Below are 17,499 nucleotides of genomic sequence, written 5' to 3' on the forward strand. Positions count from 1 at the left end.
TAACATCTTTGGGAAAAATCTGTGAAATTCACCCCAATTGAAAAGACAGGCATGGGGCATGGGCAGGCAAGTCTCTGTCTCTTCTCTGTCTCTGTCTCTGTCTCTCTCTCTTTCATTCTCATACACACACACACACACACACACACACACACACACACACTACAGATGGCCAATAAACATATGAAAAATATCCAACACCACCAAAAACCAAAGGGAGAATATTCTATCCAGTTAGAAAATTAAACAATACTAAGTATTGAGGGCAGGGAAATGGATGCTCCTGCACGGCTGGTGGGATTGGGCACTGATGCACCCTTTCTAGGGCAGTTTGGAAATGCTTGTTTAAAGTCTTAACCATGTACATTCTATACAATCTATTTAGGAATTTATCCTAAGGAAAGAATAATCTGTGCAAAGATGTAGGTGAATAGTTTGTAGTAACAATAAAATTGTAGAGGGGGACACAATGTAAATGTCCAACAATAAGGGATTCAGTGAACCAATCAGTGATGGTACCTCCCTATGCCAGAATGCTCATTGCAAGCAGGGGTGTCGAGCAATATTTATGGCATAGAAACAAATACACTCTAAAACAGGATGTTGTCCTAGCCCATTCTTTCAAATTATATGTGCATGGAAAAGACTAGCAGTGAGTGCGCAAAAAAAATGTCACCAGTGATGTTTATCCAGGTGATAGAATTACAGGTATTCTGTTTTCATGTGTGCATGTCTCTGTTTTCTAAATTCTCTATAATGATCAAATTTGGTTTTGTAATAAGAGAGAGACCAATAACATCTTTTTTAGAAAAGAAACAGTGAAGTCACAAATTATTATAGAGGGAGCCATGGAGGAACAAGGCAAGTTCAAGGTCAGTTGGGGGGTAGGAAGTCAGAGGTAGAGAAGGAGAGTTAAAGCCCTGCTCAGCTGCATTGCAAGAGAGGATGGATCTTGGAGACCACAGGACTCAGGCTGGAAGGAATCTAGGGAGTGTGTCCACCTGCTGTTGCTGTTCCTTGTGACCTTGCCAGGGTCACTATCAAATGCCTTTCCCTCCGATGGCCTGTGACTCTCTGCAAGTAAGGTGTTACGACGGTGGTACCCACATGTGATGTCCCCCTTTGTGGAAAGGCAAATATGTCCAATAATGAGGTGAGGTGAGGTTAGAACTTTAGTGGACAGAAGTGTGATACAATAAGTCATAAGATATGGTGTGGTTCTCACATGATTTGTTCACCCGTTTCTTATTGAGCTAAAATGACTGAATTTCAGGCCTTCGGTCAGAGATGCACTTGAAATTAGTTGTTTCCTTCCTCATAAAATCAGGAAGCGCTAGGGACTGCTTGATGGAGCTCTGGAAGCTGTGAGTTGATCCCCACCCACCATGCCCTGGCCGTAGCTCACCTTCCTTTGGGCATCAGAAGAAGGGCAAAGAAATAGGAAGACAATGAAAGCTGCCTTCGACCTCAGAGAGGACTCTCAGCGGAGAGGCCCATCAACAAGAGTTGTTGAAAACACAGGGGATGCTCAGGAATGTGCCCACCCCTCCATCATGCTTCCTGGTCCTCTTGCATTTCCCATTTCCTTGAGCCTCCAGAGCACATAAGCTTGCTCTTGGAAAGGTCATGTGGAGAAGATGGGGCTTCAGTCAGGCTCTAGCCAACAGGAAGATCCTGGCGGAATGGCAAGGGGACACAGAAAGGCCCAGAGCAAGACAGAGGCATGAGCCAGCCCTGGCAGGCAGGTCAGCCTCAGCACTGACCTCGGGGCATGTCCATGGGGTCGAAGCTGGCCAGCAGGTCACGGCACCACTGGCGGTCACCTTCCACCTTGCTCAGCCAGCTGTTGCAGTTGAAGTAGTAGCGGAGGTGAGGCCGCTTCATGTCAGTCACAATCACACGATCCAGGTACCAGCTGGCGTTCAGACCTGTATTGTCATGCTCGATCCTGGGATGGAAGCAGACACCTGCACGTCATTGGCAGAACAGAGACGACACCCCTTCCACACTGGAATACCCAAATGTTTACTTCCAGGAGGGGTGCCATCATTTTGTTCTTATGGTTGCTTTACCCCTTGAACCCTAATGTCCTCATTTGCAAAATGGGAATACTGTGCAAGGTAGAGGTGCTTACTGAGCGATATGTGGTTACATCACCAGCAAGGTCATATTGCCTTCCACAAAAAATCCAGGATTGCCCAGACTTGTGGCAGAACTGTTTTTGAGCTTCCCTTCTCTCCCTGATCCCCAGACCCCCAGGGCCCCCAGATACTCGCCTTAGCTGTGCCACCCAGACTAACCACCCCCCACCCCCGCCGTGGCCATCAAGACTGATGTTGCCCCATGGAATTATCCCATGAGCTGCATGTGTGAGCCATGTATGTAAGCTTAGATTTTCTAGAAGCCACATTAAGAAAAGCAAAAGAACTGGTGAAGTTCATTTTGATAATGTATTCTATTTCATCCATTTATCATTTCAACATGGAATCATGAGAAAATTTACTAATAAGATATTTTACACTCTTTTCCTAAGTTTTCAAAAATCTGGTGTGTGTATACACGTACGGTGCATCTCCGTTTGGACTAGCCACAAGTCAAGTGCTCAGTAGCCACATGTGGCCAAGGGCTACTGTACCAGGCATCATCAGATCCACACTCTTCAAGACCTGGCCTCCTAAATTGCCTCTACTTCTTATAGTCCTCCACATGCCTGGTAGGCCCAGTTCTGGGCCTATCCAGACCTTGACCCCTGGATGGCCTCACTCTGCACCAGGTATATCTCCTCCCTGCCCATGGCAGTGAGGCCTTATCGTTGCAGGCCCTCATGGGACGAACACAACTCAAGACAGCACACAGCCCCAACGGACCAATGACACACATGACATACATGAAGATATGTGCTTCTGCCTGGCAGAGGGTCCAGCACTTAGTAAGGACCTCAGAGTAGAAGTCACATTTCCCCACACCAACACCCTCTGCCCTGCCATCCCCCTTCCCTCATGCAGCTGGTGCCAGGAACTGCCTGTGTCCCTTATTTCCCCATGAAAGACAGTTCATGGTCCTATGGTTTCTAGTGGGAAGAGGAAAAATCGGGACTGAACTGAGGAAGCATCTGACCCCCGTCCAGGCCGTAGCCTGGGTGCAGGTGATCCTGACATTCTGACAAATGGGCATAAACTGAACGGCCTGGGGAGTAGGGAGGGAGAGGGGAAAATAGGGGTACTTGAAGGCTCTTCCTCGGCAACCAGGCTCCCTCCCCACACACTCACACAGACACCCCCAGAGATAGACAAGCTCTCTGTCAAGAGGCATCCGGCCACGTGAGCTGGCATCTCTAACGCTTGCTGAGTGCCAGCTGCCATCTAAGCCCCAACTCGTTGAGTCTTCACTAACTCAGGGTGGCAGGCACCATTACTGCAAGTGAGGGAAGGGGGATTGGAGTGGAACCGTCCAAAGTCCCACAGCTAGCAGGTGGCAACCCGGACTCGGAATTTGCTCCTGACCACCAAGCTGGTGCCTCTGGGAGCTCATTTCCCAAGACTGTGAGAAACTGTCTCAAATTGTCTTAACCTGAAGAAGTGAATCTCTACTGGGCAAGTTTAGGGCACAATGACTCAGGGTGGGAGGTAAATGATACCAGGGAGTGATCAACACCCAGAAAGTAGTGACATCAGTCCCTGATCTACCCACTGTCATCTCCCTCCCTCCCTGGTCAGGGGCCAAATTCTCACCTGATTTTGTAGATGAGGCCCACGTTGTTGGTTCTCACCCGGAACACGTCAACATTGGCTTTCTCGAAGGCGGATTCACTCCTACAATGAATGTGTGCACTATTAGCATGGATCTGCACTCGGCCCACAAGCCCGGGAGGAGAGCCAAAGGCTGCTATCCCCTTTCTTCCTCCACCGTCCCAGTCCTGGGAGGTGCTACAAGTAACCACCCCCATTCTGAGAGTCCTTTCTGACAGAGGGCAAGGTCAGTTGGTACCCGCTCCTTGCTTTCACAGTCAAGTTCTTCTGTGATACTTGCTGTGTGTCCTGCGAGTGTGGCAGGCGATATTGGCCCCCCTTTACAAATAAGGAAACTGCTAGTTAGTAGAGCTGGGACCAGAACCCGGATCTCCAAAGTCATGACCCAATGTCATGCTCTGGGTTGGGGACAGTGGAGGAAGAAGGCAGGCAGAGTGAACTCCAGGGTGCTCTTGGGTGTGCAGGCCCCCAGCCTCTCCTCCCTTGCCTTGTTCTTGCTGGTGGGGAATTGCAATGGCAGCCCGAAGCGGATGCAGACCTTGGGTGGCAGTCCACGGTCCTGCCATTCCAATAAGACGGGAAACACTCAACCCAAACCAGCACCCTGGGAAGCGGGGCAGTGAGGGAATGCGTGTCTGGCATCACACAGATGGTGTGAACAGAAGCAAGTACACCTGTGATGTTCCTCAATTTGCTGCCCAGGTGAGTTCAAACTCAGGAGCATCCTAGATTCCATCAGCTTAGACGCAGGAGATGCAGGAAGGCTGGAGCAGCCTCAGCATGGAGTCCTCCGGGAGCCGAAGCCTGAGTCTCTGGTGGACACCTGCTGCGTCCTCTGTGTGGGCTGGGACCCTGCCAGGGGAGCCTGCTCATGGCCCTTCCCGCCAGCCCCACCCGCAGTGAAGCCCTCCCAGGCCGGACAGCTGTGTGCCTCCCCACCACCCTCTAGGCTCCCCGCTGGGGCTCCCAGCACCAGCTCCAGCACCCAGCCCATAGGGAAGGAAAAGAGAGGAACACCAATGCCTATTTCCTGACCGTGACTGTGTTTCCAGATAAAGAGGAAGGTGAGGAACCTTCTCTCTAAGGCAACAAGGCTCAGACTCAGTAACAGAAGGCTTGTGAGGTTCTACGGACCCTGAAGCTGCGGTGTGTCTGCAAACAGACCCACTTTGGCCAACAGTCTGTCCTGAGAAATTTCCTTAAGGTGGGCACATTGTGAGACATGAGGCCTCAGCCCGTCCCAAAGCAAGCAGAGCTCATGAAGCCAGGTGACAAAGAGACGCAGAGGCAGCCTTGTCAGGGGAAATGTTGAGGTCTGGGCACAGAGGGTGAGGAGGAGAAAGCAGCAGACACATCTGGCTTTTTGCTCAAGTGAGAGGGCCTGTTTGCTGGCTCGCTGCACACACCTGTGGGAACCTCACTTCCAGAAGTGAATAACAACATACCCCATGTTTTGTTACAGGGTCAAAGCAGTGGTACCATGGCATGGAAAACACACATCGGTCCTGTGCCTCGGGAGTGTGTGAATGGGAAATAAGCAGCTAGGAGAGATTTTCTGTTTCCACACGAGACAAGGAAATGCATTTTTAGAACAGACAGGAGTCTCTACATCAAATAAATAAATAGTGGCCCTGGGGAGCTGTGTGGGAGAATATTATGCAGCCATCAAAAGCTCCTGTTATAGAAGAATAGTTAATAGAACAGAAACAGGCTTACGAGATAGGCTTATGAGAAAAAGCAGATTAAAAATAGAATGTATGAACAGAACGACCAACGCAACAGGATGCCAACTGCATTTAAAAACAATGGAGTGAAAGGATTTATACAAAAACAGCGTGTCTAGATGGTGAGACTTATGAAGTGCTGGTTATTTATTCATGTCTGTGTATATTTAAGTTTTCCAGAGGAAGCACATCCTGACTTGTAATCATGGAAACGGTGCAGTCCCGAGTCCGCAGCCCCCGTGCCCCACGGCCCCCTGCGGCCTGGTGTGAATCCTCAGGACGAGTCTGACGACTGTCAGGCTTCAACTGCTGCAGGGCCTGGAATTTGGGGAAACAGCCAGTGCCGATGAGCAGGGGGGCAGAGGTGGGTGGTTTGGAAAGAAAGCAGCTGGCGTCCTGGGGAGCCTCGGCCCACAGCCTCTTCTGGAGGAGCCCTGACAGCTGCCTTTGACCTTCAGGAAGGCCCTGTGCCCTTGGCCAGCTGGCAGGTGGATGCAGACGTCCCCGTGTGCGTGTGATAGCCAACCACGGTGCTTTACTGTCACTCAGAAAACAAATTTTAAAAAGCAAGGTGGCAGGAGGCAGGCCAGGAGAGAAAGGTCTACCAGGATGGTGTCGGGACTACAGCAGAGCGTTCAAGGATATGACAGGATGTGGAGCAGCTGTCCCAGGAGCTCTGAGATGGGGCCCAGTTCTCCCTGGCAGAGAGAGGAAGGCCTTCTGTGAGGCCTTCACAGGCCTCTCCCCAGAGGAAGGAAGGGAAGGGCTGCAGAGACAGGCCTACATGGACCCTCTTCTTGCAGGGAGGTGACAGGATAATCCCAGGTGAGCTCCAGCCGCAACCTACCTGGGTCAGATTCCAAAATCCCCACTTCTGGGAAGTCAAAACGCAGTACCAGTTGGTTTTCAGAAAACTGACTGGAGGCAAAGTAGAAGTACCAAAGGACAGAGGGGTTTTGGTACCTTCTACTGTTTTCCCCCTGCAGTAGAAATGCAGACTTGCTCACGTATCTTTGTGGGAGGCCATGGCTTCCCCGGGGCTCCCAGTCGCTCCACAGATGAAGGCTAGTGCAGTACACAGCACCCCCGCCCGCCCGTGCCTGCCCATTCAGCAGGGGCCCCTACCCAGGAGAGGCTTTAGCAGGTCACACAGGGCATTTTAGCCGCCAACCTGGCAGAGCCAGCAGGCTAAGATGCCAGGCAGCCTCTTCCACTCAGATGGTGAATTCTCAAAGGGAGAACCATGTTCCAGAAGATACATGAGATACCATCCTTTTGCCATATCCTGAACCTGTGACCCCGTGCTGAGGGTGGTCCTGGGTAACAGGGACGGGCACCCAGAACATGGGGACTTCCTCTGGGAGCCACGGCTGTTGATGCTCAACTTGTGGTGGACGCCAGCTGACAGGGGACCAAAGTGAACATGTCACACTCTTTGCTGCCTGAGTGGGGACTCCGTGTACACTGAGGAGCTTAGACACTGGACCACGAGGGTCGGAACAATCAGCATGTCAACACTGGGCCCCAAATAATTGCAGCAGGATTATCTTGCATCGGGAAATAAACGTTCTAATAAGTCACGGGGGAGGCAGATGAAGTCCTGGGTTACAAGAGGAAAGACAGGAGGCGGAGCAGGAGCAGAGGGGAGAAAGACAAGAGAAGACATATGGGAGGGGAAGGTGGGGTGGGGTCATGGCCAGACGCCAGGAAGAAAGCAGCCAGATGAAATTGCAGGATAGGCAGTGGCTTAATCCTAAAATAATGGAGCCTAAGATTGCATCTCAGGTCATTTGCACTGCCCTGCTGGGAACTCGACCTGGTTCCCTGAGTATCAGGGAAGTCAGACAACTCAAAACACCTCGTAGTCTGTGTGTGTGTGTGTGTGTGTGTGTGTGTGTGTGTGTGTGTATGCACGCACGTGTGTATGTGTGTAAAGCAAGGAAAAGGAGCTCAGTTCCAGTTGACACACAAGTTGGCTTTGGGGTGACACAATGTGGCAAGGAGGGGACAGCCACTCACAGTGAGATGAGAGATTGGAAGCCAGTCCTCAGGGTCAGGGAATTCCTTGGAAGGCGATGCTCCCCTCTTAGGCCCAAGGTCTCCATCTTGAACTGAAAGCATCTGAGATGGTGAGGATGGTGTCTTTGCAATTCTCTCTGCAGACACTTCCTCGGGTCTTGCGGCGGCCAGATTAATCTTTCTGGGCCACCTTGCAAGTTGGGCCCCCACTGATCAGCTTGCAAACAAGGCCTTCCAAGGCAGGTCCTCCCCTCCTGGCCCCCTGCTGCCTCTGTGCACCTGCAGACTGTTCCCTGTGGTCTAAAGTACCCTCCCTGGGGCCCTCTTTCATCTGAGTCTTCTTCCCTCCCCAAGGCCCAGATCATGTGCCCTTCCCTGTGAAGTCCCACTGCGGCTGCCCTGACAGCATAACGTACTGAGCTCCGGCTGTTTGCAAAGAGCTGGGGGAAGGATGGGGCTGATGAAGCCACCCTCCACTCACTGTCCACTCCACCTGGCATCCCTCTGCATATCACCTCCCAGCCTCCCAGGACCTACCACTGAGGCCGCAAAATGAGCCCCGGCTCTGAAAGCACCCACTCTCCATGGGCTCCTGCAGTGCCCCTCAGGCCAGCCCAACCTGGATCCTGGCCTGACCTGTGCCCCCACTGCCTGACCTGGAGCATGACATAGGTATGGGAGAGAGCCGCAGAGTCACAAAGAAGGGGGTGGTGATCTCTGTCCGTGGGGCTTGCATGGAGATACTGACCTACATGTGACACCTGGAGCCCTCCAGGCCCTGACACTCGCTCTGCCATGATGTAGTCTTCCCTTCCCCACTGAGGAGGAAGGCTGAAATTCACGCTCCTGGGAACGGGGACTCAGTGACAAACTTCACGCTGGTTTAGGAAGAATGACTCCGGGGCCTTCCCGGGAGGCTATTTGGACAAATGAAAATGGTGAGGGGGGAAAGAACAAGGGGACTATAAGTGCAAGAAAGCCTGAAAGACAGCAAGAAACCACCAGAAGGGAGAAAATGGTTCTTTTTATTTAAAAGAGGCAGGTTAGGGACTCCAGAAACACCCTGACTGACTTCCCTTGAGCTTAGTGGCTTCTCCCTAGAATAGTGTGCTTGGGGGAAGTGACATGGCAAAGAGGATGGTCATTTCATGTCTTCTCTTTACCGTGCCCACATTACTGGAGAGAAAGACCTCCGCAAGCCAATCACTCTGCACACGGTAAGCAGTACAAGAAGGTGGGTACCCTGTTCTGCAGAAATGGACAAAATAGGATGTTATACCTGCCTCAGTGAGGCCACATGTACACCGCAGCCTGTTCGGGGTTAACCTGGGACACGGGCCAGATGAGTCTACGGAGCACGGTGTTCAGGATGTCCTGGTCTGGGGGTCCCACCCCTCCACAGCTCCCCTTGAGACTCAACCCTCCACACCTGCTTCCCCCTGGGTAGGTGACAACCCGGATGCTCAGGAGGCTACAGGGGCTCCCACATGCCCTCTGGGCCACAGGGCCTGTGCTGGAGGACATGTCCACATCAAGGACCTGGGGTCTGAGGACCAACTTTACCATCTAGAAGCTTCATGACTCAGAGCTAATCTCTGCTCCTCTCTAGGCCTCCGTCTCCCCATGAATGAGTTGAAATAAATTTAGTGGTTTTTCACATTTTCCTTGGCTAGAGAACTCTTGGCGCCAACAAAATCTGACTCAGAAACTCAATGGGCAAGACAACCATAAGTCAAGCTGCTCTGGAGGAAGGAAGGATGGGGGGCACAGTAGGGCTCGGAACCAGCTGACTGATCCCTGGTTCCATGCAGCACAGATTGAAAACCAGCTGCCTAGAGCACTGCTGCAGCCCCTGGACAGTTCTGGAATTGTAGAACTCTGCTAAAGCATCCCCATGTTTTGCGCTGGGTATGTCTGTGTACAACGTGTGCGATCGGGGGAGAGGATCAAAATAAAGAGGCAGCAGCCCCTACTGTCAGTGGATTAGAAATGACATGGAGGACTCAGGCGTACACAAAAACAGACACACAGAGCATGTCTGCACAAACACACAGACACTAGCACACACACAAGTAGTCCATATGGCTGACTCAAGTGTGCATTTGCTGGCACGCAGGTGTCGTGTGGTGGTGGGCCATGGTGTCACCCGTGGAGAGACACGGGTCCAGAGCATTTTAAACTCCTGGCTCCTTTGAATGCATGATTTTGTTTCCACCTCTCAACTGCCCTGTGAGTTTGGTAAAAGGGGGATGATCACTCCCAGATGCTAGCTGAGGAAGCCAAGGCCTTGGAGGCAAAGAGATTTGGCCAAAGTAACATGGCAACCACATGGCAAAGCTGAACCCAGACCCAGGGTTCTTGCTCCTGATTGTCTTCTCCCACATCAAGGGACAGCTAATAGATTTTCCGGGGAATTCTGAGACCCAAAGTGGCCATTACTTCACACAAAAAACAACAGGGGAGCTAGGGAAGGTTGACCCCCCTGGATGATATGGGGTCTGTCGTTAGCAGAGGTCCCACGTCCCTTCGTACACCTGACACATGGGTCTTCTCCCTGGGCTCCAGAACCATGTCAGTCCTGACTAACAGCCACGATCCCACTAAGGCCAAGTTGGTACTCACTTGCTGGTGAGATGGAGCTTGGGAGAGAGCCCATTCTCTCCAAAAATGGTGATGAAGACATTAGCATCTGTCCCTGCACCGCGAACATCCCCCGTGGCTGTGACCACCTCGTACACTGGAGAGGAAAAGAGGACAGATCACAGGCTTATAAGAAAACCCAGAATCCTACATGGACTTAGAGAACCGTAGCTCCTCCCAGCCCCGCAGGGGATACCCAGCCACCAAGGTCTCTATAAACGCTTGCTATAGTCCACACGCCTTTGAGCCGGGGTCAGAGCCAGGCACACCAAGTCCTGCTATAAGACCAAAACCTCCCATTTAATGCAGCAGGCTCATTCTACAGGTAAGGGACCTGTAGGCAGGGGGGGAAGCCCAGGTCACATGCCACCCAGTATCAACACTAGAGCCCAGCCCAGGGCCTCTGGACACCTCATCTGTGATCTTTCCAGCACAGCACCCAGATGCCTCCTAGACATGGCCTTCAGAGCCTGCACCTGGCTCCCACCTTCCTCTCTGCCCTCTATGAATGCAGTTACATTGCGAGCCCTCATCTCCCCTGACCTCCTGAGCACTGCCATCACAGGCTCAGGATGAGCCATCCCAGAGCTGAGTAGTGCAGAGCGTGGTCGGGCTCCCTTCTCAGCAGGGGCACTGATATCCCCACTTTCTGGTTCTAGAGGCCTGTGCTATTTGCTGTTGATGCCTTTTCTTTTGAAGTCCCTGGTCCTGATGAAGATCCCAGTAGAGGCCCCATGAGGAAAGAAAAGAAGCAGTACATTTGCACAACTTCTTGTCTCTTGTGATAAACAAATCCTTAATTCTTCATGGTCTACGTCACAAGGATGCCTGAGCTGTAGAAAAGCCCTGGAGCCCTCCCTTGGACAACTCCAGGACCTGAAGTGTTGCCCACATGGCTTTGCACATACACAGTGGTGTTTCCAAACTGAATGTCCACAGCAGAATGAACAGCATGGTGGAAATTCCAGGACCACATCACATGAGACAAGACACAGAGGTCTGGAGATGCATGGTTTGGGGAAAAGGAGAGTCTGGGGTGCGAGAGGGATGAGGAAGCTCCCTCAAAAGCTGATTCAAAGGTACATAGCTCCTTCGTAAGTAGCTCATGAGCCATAAAAAATTTAATATATTGGACTTAATTAAAATGAAGCCCATTAAAAAAAAGAAATGAAGGGATCCCTGGGTGGCACAGCGGTTTGGCGCCTGCCTTTGGCCCAGGGCGCGATCCTGGAGACCCGGGATCGAATCCCACGTCGGGCTCCCGGTGCATGGAGCCTGCTTCTCCCTCTGCCTGTGTCTCTGCCTCTCTCTCTATCTCTCTGTGACTATCATAAATAAATAAAAATTAAAAAAAAAAAAAAAGAAAGAAATGAAGCCCGTGATGAGAATGAAAAGACAAGCACTAACTAGAGGATATTTGGAACGCGTATATCTAACAAAGGACTCATGCTCAGACCATGTAAAGAATTCACATAAATCAATAAGGAACGCAGATAACACACTAATTTTTTTAACGGGCAACAAATTATTTAAAAGATAAACACACACTTACCATAAGACCCAGACATTCCACTTTTGGGTATTTTCCCAAGAGAAATAAAAACATGCCTACACAAAGACCTGCATACAAATATTCATAGAAACTTGATTCATAATAACTCTAAATTGGAAACAACCTAAATATCTAATCACAGATGAATGGATAAACAAGATCTGGTATATCCATACAATGGAATACTACTCAGCAACAGAAAGGACTGAACTACCCTCATATACAATATAGATGAATCTCAAGCAGCTTATGCTGAGCAAAAGAAGTCAAACACAAAACACTATACACTATAGTGTTGTTTACATGAACCTTTAGAAAAAACTAATCTATTTTAACAGAAAGCAGAGCACAGTTTCCTAGAGTTGGGAACAGGGGATTTGACTGAAAAGAGGCACAGGGAACTTTGGGGGATAATTTAAATGCTTTATATATAGATTGTCCTAAGGGTTACACAGATGTATACATTTATCAATGCCCATCAAACAGCACATTTACAATAGGCACATTTTATTATGAAGTGATTATATTTCAATAAAATTTTATTTCAATAAAATTGAAACGTGGGCAAAAGACTTAAACAGGCATGTCATAGAAGATATCCAAATGGCCAATAAACATATGGAACAGTGCTCAGAATCATTATTCATCAGGGAAATGCAAATTGCAATTATAATGAGATACTACAATATACTCACCAGAACGGCTAAAATTTAAAAGACTGACAATACTAAGGGTTGATAGGAATGTGGAACCACAGGTACTCTCATACACTGCTGGTGGGAGTGTAAATTGGTATAAGCACCAGGAACTAAACATATGCCCCCTCTACGACTCAGCAATTCTAATTATAAATCAAAAAGAAATGAGTATGTGTGTCCATCAAAAGATATATATGAGATTTGTCGCAGCTTTATGCATAATAGCTAAAAACCAGAAATAACCCAAATGCCCACCAACAATAGAAAGGTTAAATATATGATGCATTTATAAAATACAATAGTATATAAAAAAGAACAAACTATATAGCAGGTAACAACAGGTAAATCTCTCAGAATGTTGAGTGAAAGTGGAGCTAGACACAAAAATGTGTCTACTATATGCTTTTGTTTGTCTGGAGTTCAAGAAAGGAAAAAACTAATCTAAACTTTTAGAACCAGGAGAGCTGGTACCTCTGGGAAAGAGAGTAAAGGAACTTTCCAGAGGTTGGAAATGTTCAATGTCCTGATCCAAATGGTAATTACACAACCATGTACATACATGAAAAGTCATCAGGCTGTACCTTTATGAAAGTTTTGTACTGTATATATATTACTCCTCAATTTAAGAATTTTAATTAAAAACTCAATTCAGATAGCTGAAGAACTATCTTGTGGAGGACAAATACCATATAGAAAACACAAGGTTGTGTTTGGCTCCAGAGAGGAGGATCCCAACTAACAAAGTGCACCGCTCAGCACAAAGAACAATTGGCACCATAGTGTTGCTCCTACCACAGAGCCTGGCAAGTGGGAGGGGCACAATAAATAATTGCCCAGGGGAATGAATGAACAAGTGAATGAATCAATCAATGAAATGGATGTAGACTATGGAACTAAATTGACCAATATTTGAATTCCACTTCTACTATTATTGGCTTTGTGATTTCAATCAAATTTCCTACAGGGCCTCAATCTCCTCATCTCTGAAGCAGGAATAATTTCTTTCTTGAAGGATTATGAGAAGATTAAATCAATTAAACAAAATTTTCAACGTTCATTCTCACTGACTCAAGCATTTCCACTTCTGGGAACTCATCTTACAGACACTCTTCCACAGTCAGATGAAAGATATGCATTCCTTAAGTGGTAGACTGCCAGCATCATTACCATCACCATCATCACCCCCACAGTCATCGCATCATCATCATTACCTTCATGGGCATCGTCAACATCGTCACCATCATCACTATCAGCATCAGCATCATCTCCGTTGCCAACATCAACAGCACCATCATCATGCCTGCCATTATCCCCATTAAAAGCATTCTCAGGGAGGCTGCCTTGGGATACTGTACCCCCAACAGATGCTAGGCAACCCATGTCTGGGATGCACAAGAGGAGAGTGTCCCAGGGCTGGAAGTTTGTGCAGGATGGCTTCCTGAGGTCCCTTGTGTCTCAGGTTCTGATATGAGTCACTCTCTTCCCCCTCGTGGCTCTGTCTTAGCCAGGAAGCCCAATGCACTAGGCTCAGCCTCCCTCAGAGCACTAAGAGAGCCTCTCTGCTCCCTCTGGCTATTGGTGGTTTCCAGTGTAGCCTGGAGGTGACCTGAGGAACAGAGAGGGAAACTTCCAGGATTTCTCCTTTTCCTTCTTCTTCTTTCCCATAACACTCACCAAGAGTCTCCCTGTAGCACGAGAACCCAGGCTTAAGGGGGGTGGGAAATATGTCATTCTAGAGAGTAGCAGTGACACTGAGGGTTTGGCGTGTGACTACCATTAGCGTCACCCACATTTCCTGCCAGTGTCCTGCCCTGACTGGAGAGCCCATGGGTCCACATCTCTTAGAAATGTCAAGATGGCACCCACCTCGGCTTGCTCATCTCCAAGTGTTTCTACCACAGTCCAGAGCAAGCATCAACCAGACCAACTAGAATCAAATTCTGACTCTGCTACTTACTAGCTTTGTGATTTGGGGCAACTTACTTAGCTTCACCATGCCTCATTTTCCTCATCTGAGAAAGAAGATAAAAACCCTACCTGCTTCTTGGGAGGTTGTGAAGATTACATTGGTTAATATGAGTGGAGCGCTTCTCCTTGTGCCTGGTGCACATAGCATGTGGCAGCACTGAGCAGGGAAGTGGGGACTTGCAAAGCATTTTTGAAATTCTTGTTCTCTCTCCCACTTATGTTTCCCAGGGCCTCAGCCTGTAACCTGTGAAATGGGTTAATCATTCCTGCCTTGACCGTTCTTGGGCATCTTCAAGATTGAATGTGAGCGTGGAAGTAAAAAAGGATAGAAAGAATAGCAAACATGTGAGGGACCAGATATCACACCAAGGCATGCAGAGCCCCTGAACAGAAGTGGACAGGGTGGCAGCTACGGGAGGCTTAAGAATATACTCACCAGTACCCACGTGGGCTGGGTAGACCACCTCGGAAGCTGAGGGTACTTGGCAAGGGCCCTGCAACCATGTCCAGCTGCAGGCCCCTCCCCACTAACTGGCCTGAGTTTGGGGTGCCTGTGCTGGGGGAAGACAGTAATGCTTCACTTGTTCCAGGCCCACCTTTCCTCTCCACAGCCCTTGCCTCCACCCCGGGAGGTACCCAGGGCACCGTGCCAGCAAAGGGACCCCTGTTGAGCCACCGCCTGCATCTGGTGACCACTTTCTCAGAGTCTGGGTCTGTGCTCGGAGCTGGGTGAAGAGCAATGACAAATAAAGGAGGCCTTGCCTTCATGGGGGGCAGGGTGGCTGAGGCTCAAGAAGCTACAAGCCCAACACACCAGGCTCACATGAAGCAACAGAACAAAGAAGTGAATATAAGCAAGGAACTCATGGTGAACTGGAATTAAGGAAGGCTTCATGGAAGAGGGGGACCTGAGCTGGGCTTTCAAAGTTAAGATAAGAAGAGGAAGAGAAAGGGGAGAGTGAATAAGTCCATGGAAAGGCACAGGCAGGCATTCAGTAGCTATCTGGTGACTGAATGGATGACCGAGTGAACAAATGGATGGATGGACAAATGAATGAATGAGTGGCTGGATGGATAGATGAATGAATGAGTGAGTGAATGAATGAATGAATGAATGAATGAATCTGGGGCTTCTAGGGACTAGCAAGCCACTTTGGAGGAAGCCTTGAGAATTTAATGCCTGCAAGGACCAGGCAGGCAGCATCAGTGAGTGAAACAGACCTGAGTGTTCCTGTCTGAGTGATAGGGAGCGGGGGGACTGTGACAAACTAGATGTCCACAGCCCATCGGCACTCACCCTCAAAATCTTTCAAAACATTGTAAAGGCAAAAAACAAAAATAAAAAAACACAACCAAAGAAAACCAACCAAACAAAAACCCTCTGCAGGCCAAAATGGACTCGTGGTTCCCCAGTCCAGCCCTCTCTGGTCACCTGGTAAGAAGGTGGGCACCTTGAAGCAGCCTCAGTACACCCCAGGGGAGGATGACCTGGAAGGACAAGCCTGCAGTGCAAGGCAGCAAGTGCTGTCCCCATGTGGGCCCCAGGCCCCTTCTCCATCACATGGTGGCAGCCGTCCACACCCTCACTGGGCAGGTGGTGAGGGGTGAGGCCTCCTTCCCACACCCCTCCACAACCTGAGCAGAGTGGGGGGCTCTGGGCCATCGGGCCGCAGGGCAGAGACCAGGCTGGAATTGGCTGTCAGGATGCACAGGTCAGCAGAGTGTGGGCACTGCAGTTCCAGTCTATTCTGTGCGCCTATGACTTGGCAAAGGGTGCCTGGCCTTGACTGCAGGGGGGACCCTAGGGTAACGCCCGCCTGGTTACTCTGAGGTGATGGAGCGCAGCCCCTGTGGGACGGTGCCCGGGCCAGAGCTGGGTGGGGACCTGCAACCCCTCCTGGGAGCTTGGGAACGGGCCCTGTGCACCGCCCTGCCCACCGCCGCACCTTTGGCCTTGTAGTACTCATGCCCCAGCTCCTCCTCGTCGTCCTCCGAGGCGTAGTTCAGCAGCTCCTCCTCGTACAGGGCCAGAAAGTCGATGTCTTTCTTTCTCCTCTTTTTCTTCTGGGGCATCATTTTGCCGGCTGCCCCTTCCTGGCACTTGCAGCCTCACAGTGCCCACCTCCTTGCACGTTTGTGGCCCCGAGGCCTTTCCTCTCTGACCTCCTGCACCGCAACTCTGAGTGAAGCAGAGCCCACACCTGGGGTCCCTGTGTCCACAGCTTGCCCCTGCTCCCCTGTCTTGAGCAGAACCTCGGTGCCCTATCTCTGGCCCTCCTGTCCCTGGCCCCTCTCTCTGCCACTCGGTCATCAGACGCCTCCTCTTGCACCTGCCCTGGAGTTTCTCCTTGGGCCTCATCTCTTATTCATGGGGACAGAGGGCAGGCTATCCTCCTTACCCCGCCCCCTCTCCTCCCCTCATGGAGAATCAGGTGACATTAAGCCCTTGGCATCTTTTACGTACCAGGCCTCACAGCAAGGGGGCCCCCCTGGGGCCCCTCCAGGTCACCCCAGTGGCAGGTGGGGGCCTCCCCCACAGAGATCCCCCTAACCTCACAGCATTCCAGGGCCATGAACAATGTCACCAGGGCCTAGAGCCCTCCTCAAGAAGGCAGAGCCCCAAATTCTCCAAGCTCCCAGGACTCAGAGGCCTCCATTTCTTTCCATTATTCATGACCTCTGCTCACCTTACGAAGCAGGCAAGGTTCTTACTGGATTCTTCTTGTTCCATCTCTCTGCTTCCAACTCTTTGAGACCGCTGGCTTCTGGAAGAAACTATTTGGCCAGAAGACACCTGCTGCCCTTTGGAGACACTGCCCCAAGCAGCACTCTGACAATCCACAGAGCGTTTTCTGAGGCCAGGCCAGAGCCATGGACGCTGGGGAGGCCCAGGTGATCCCCACATGCCCGGACAGGCCAGGCAAGGGTAACCAGCATCCGTTTTAACAAGAACTCTCCCATTTGCTCACATGGCTGGCTGCACTTTCAAATGAAATGGTACAAACCCTCAGAGCCCCCTCTACTTGGCCCTAACTTCTCCAGCTCCAGCCCCACACAGGGCATTTTGAGCTGGAGCAAGAGAACCAGGCCCAGAGGCCCCTCTCCACTCTCAATCTGCAAGATAAGTTTCCCTTAGGACCCCTAGACTCCTC

At 50.3% G+C, this 17,499-nt stretch overlaps 1 protein-coding gene across 1 annotated transcript in view; it reads right to left on the minus strand.

Moving 5' to 3' along the window:
• LOXHD1 (lipoxygenase homology PLAT domains 1) overlaps positions 1-16,677 on the minus strand; it is a 163,503-nt gene extending 146,826 nt beyond the window's left edge. Inside the window, exons 1-4 of the mRNA XM_041756584.1 lie at positions 16,294-16,677; positions 10,112-10,226; positions 3,729-3,809; positions 1,761-1,945 (exon numbers count right to left, since the gene is read on the minus strand). Of these exons, the coding sequence (XP_041612518.1) occupies positions 1,761-1,945; positions 3,729-3,809; positions 10,112-10,226; positions 16,294-16,423 (511 nt within the window). The 5' untranslated portion in view covers positions 16,424-16,677. The remainder of the gene's footprint in view (positions 1-1,760; positions 1,946-3,728; positions 3,810-10,111; positions 10,227-16,293) is intronic.
• Positions 16,678-17,499: the final 822 nt, after the last annotated feature.

The sequence above is a fragment of the Vulpes lagopus genome, chromosome 1 (genome assembly GCF_018345385.1).
Source record: "Vulpes lagopus strain Blue_001 chromosome 1, ASM1834538v1, whole genome shotgun sequence".
Lineage (NCBI taxonomy): Eukaryota > Metazoa > Chordata > Mammalia > Carnivora > Canidae > Vulpes > Vulpes lagopus.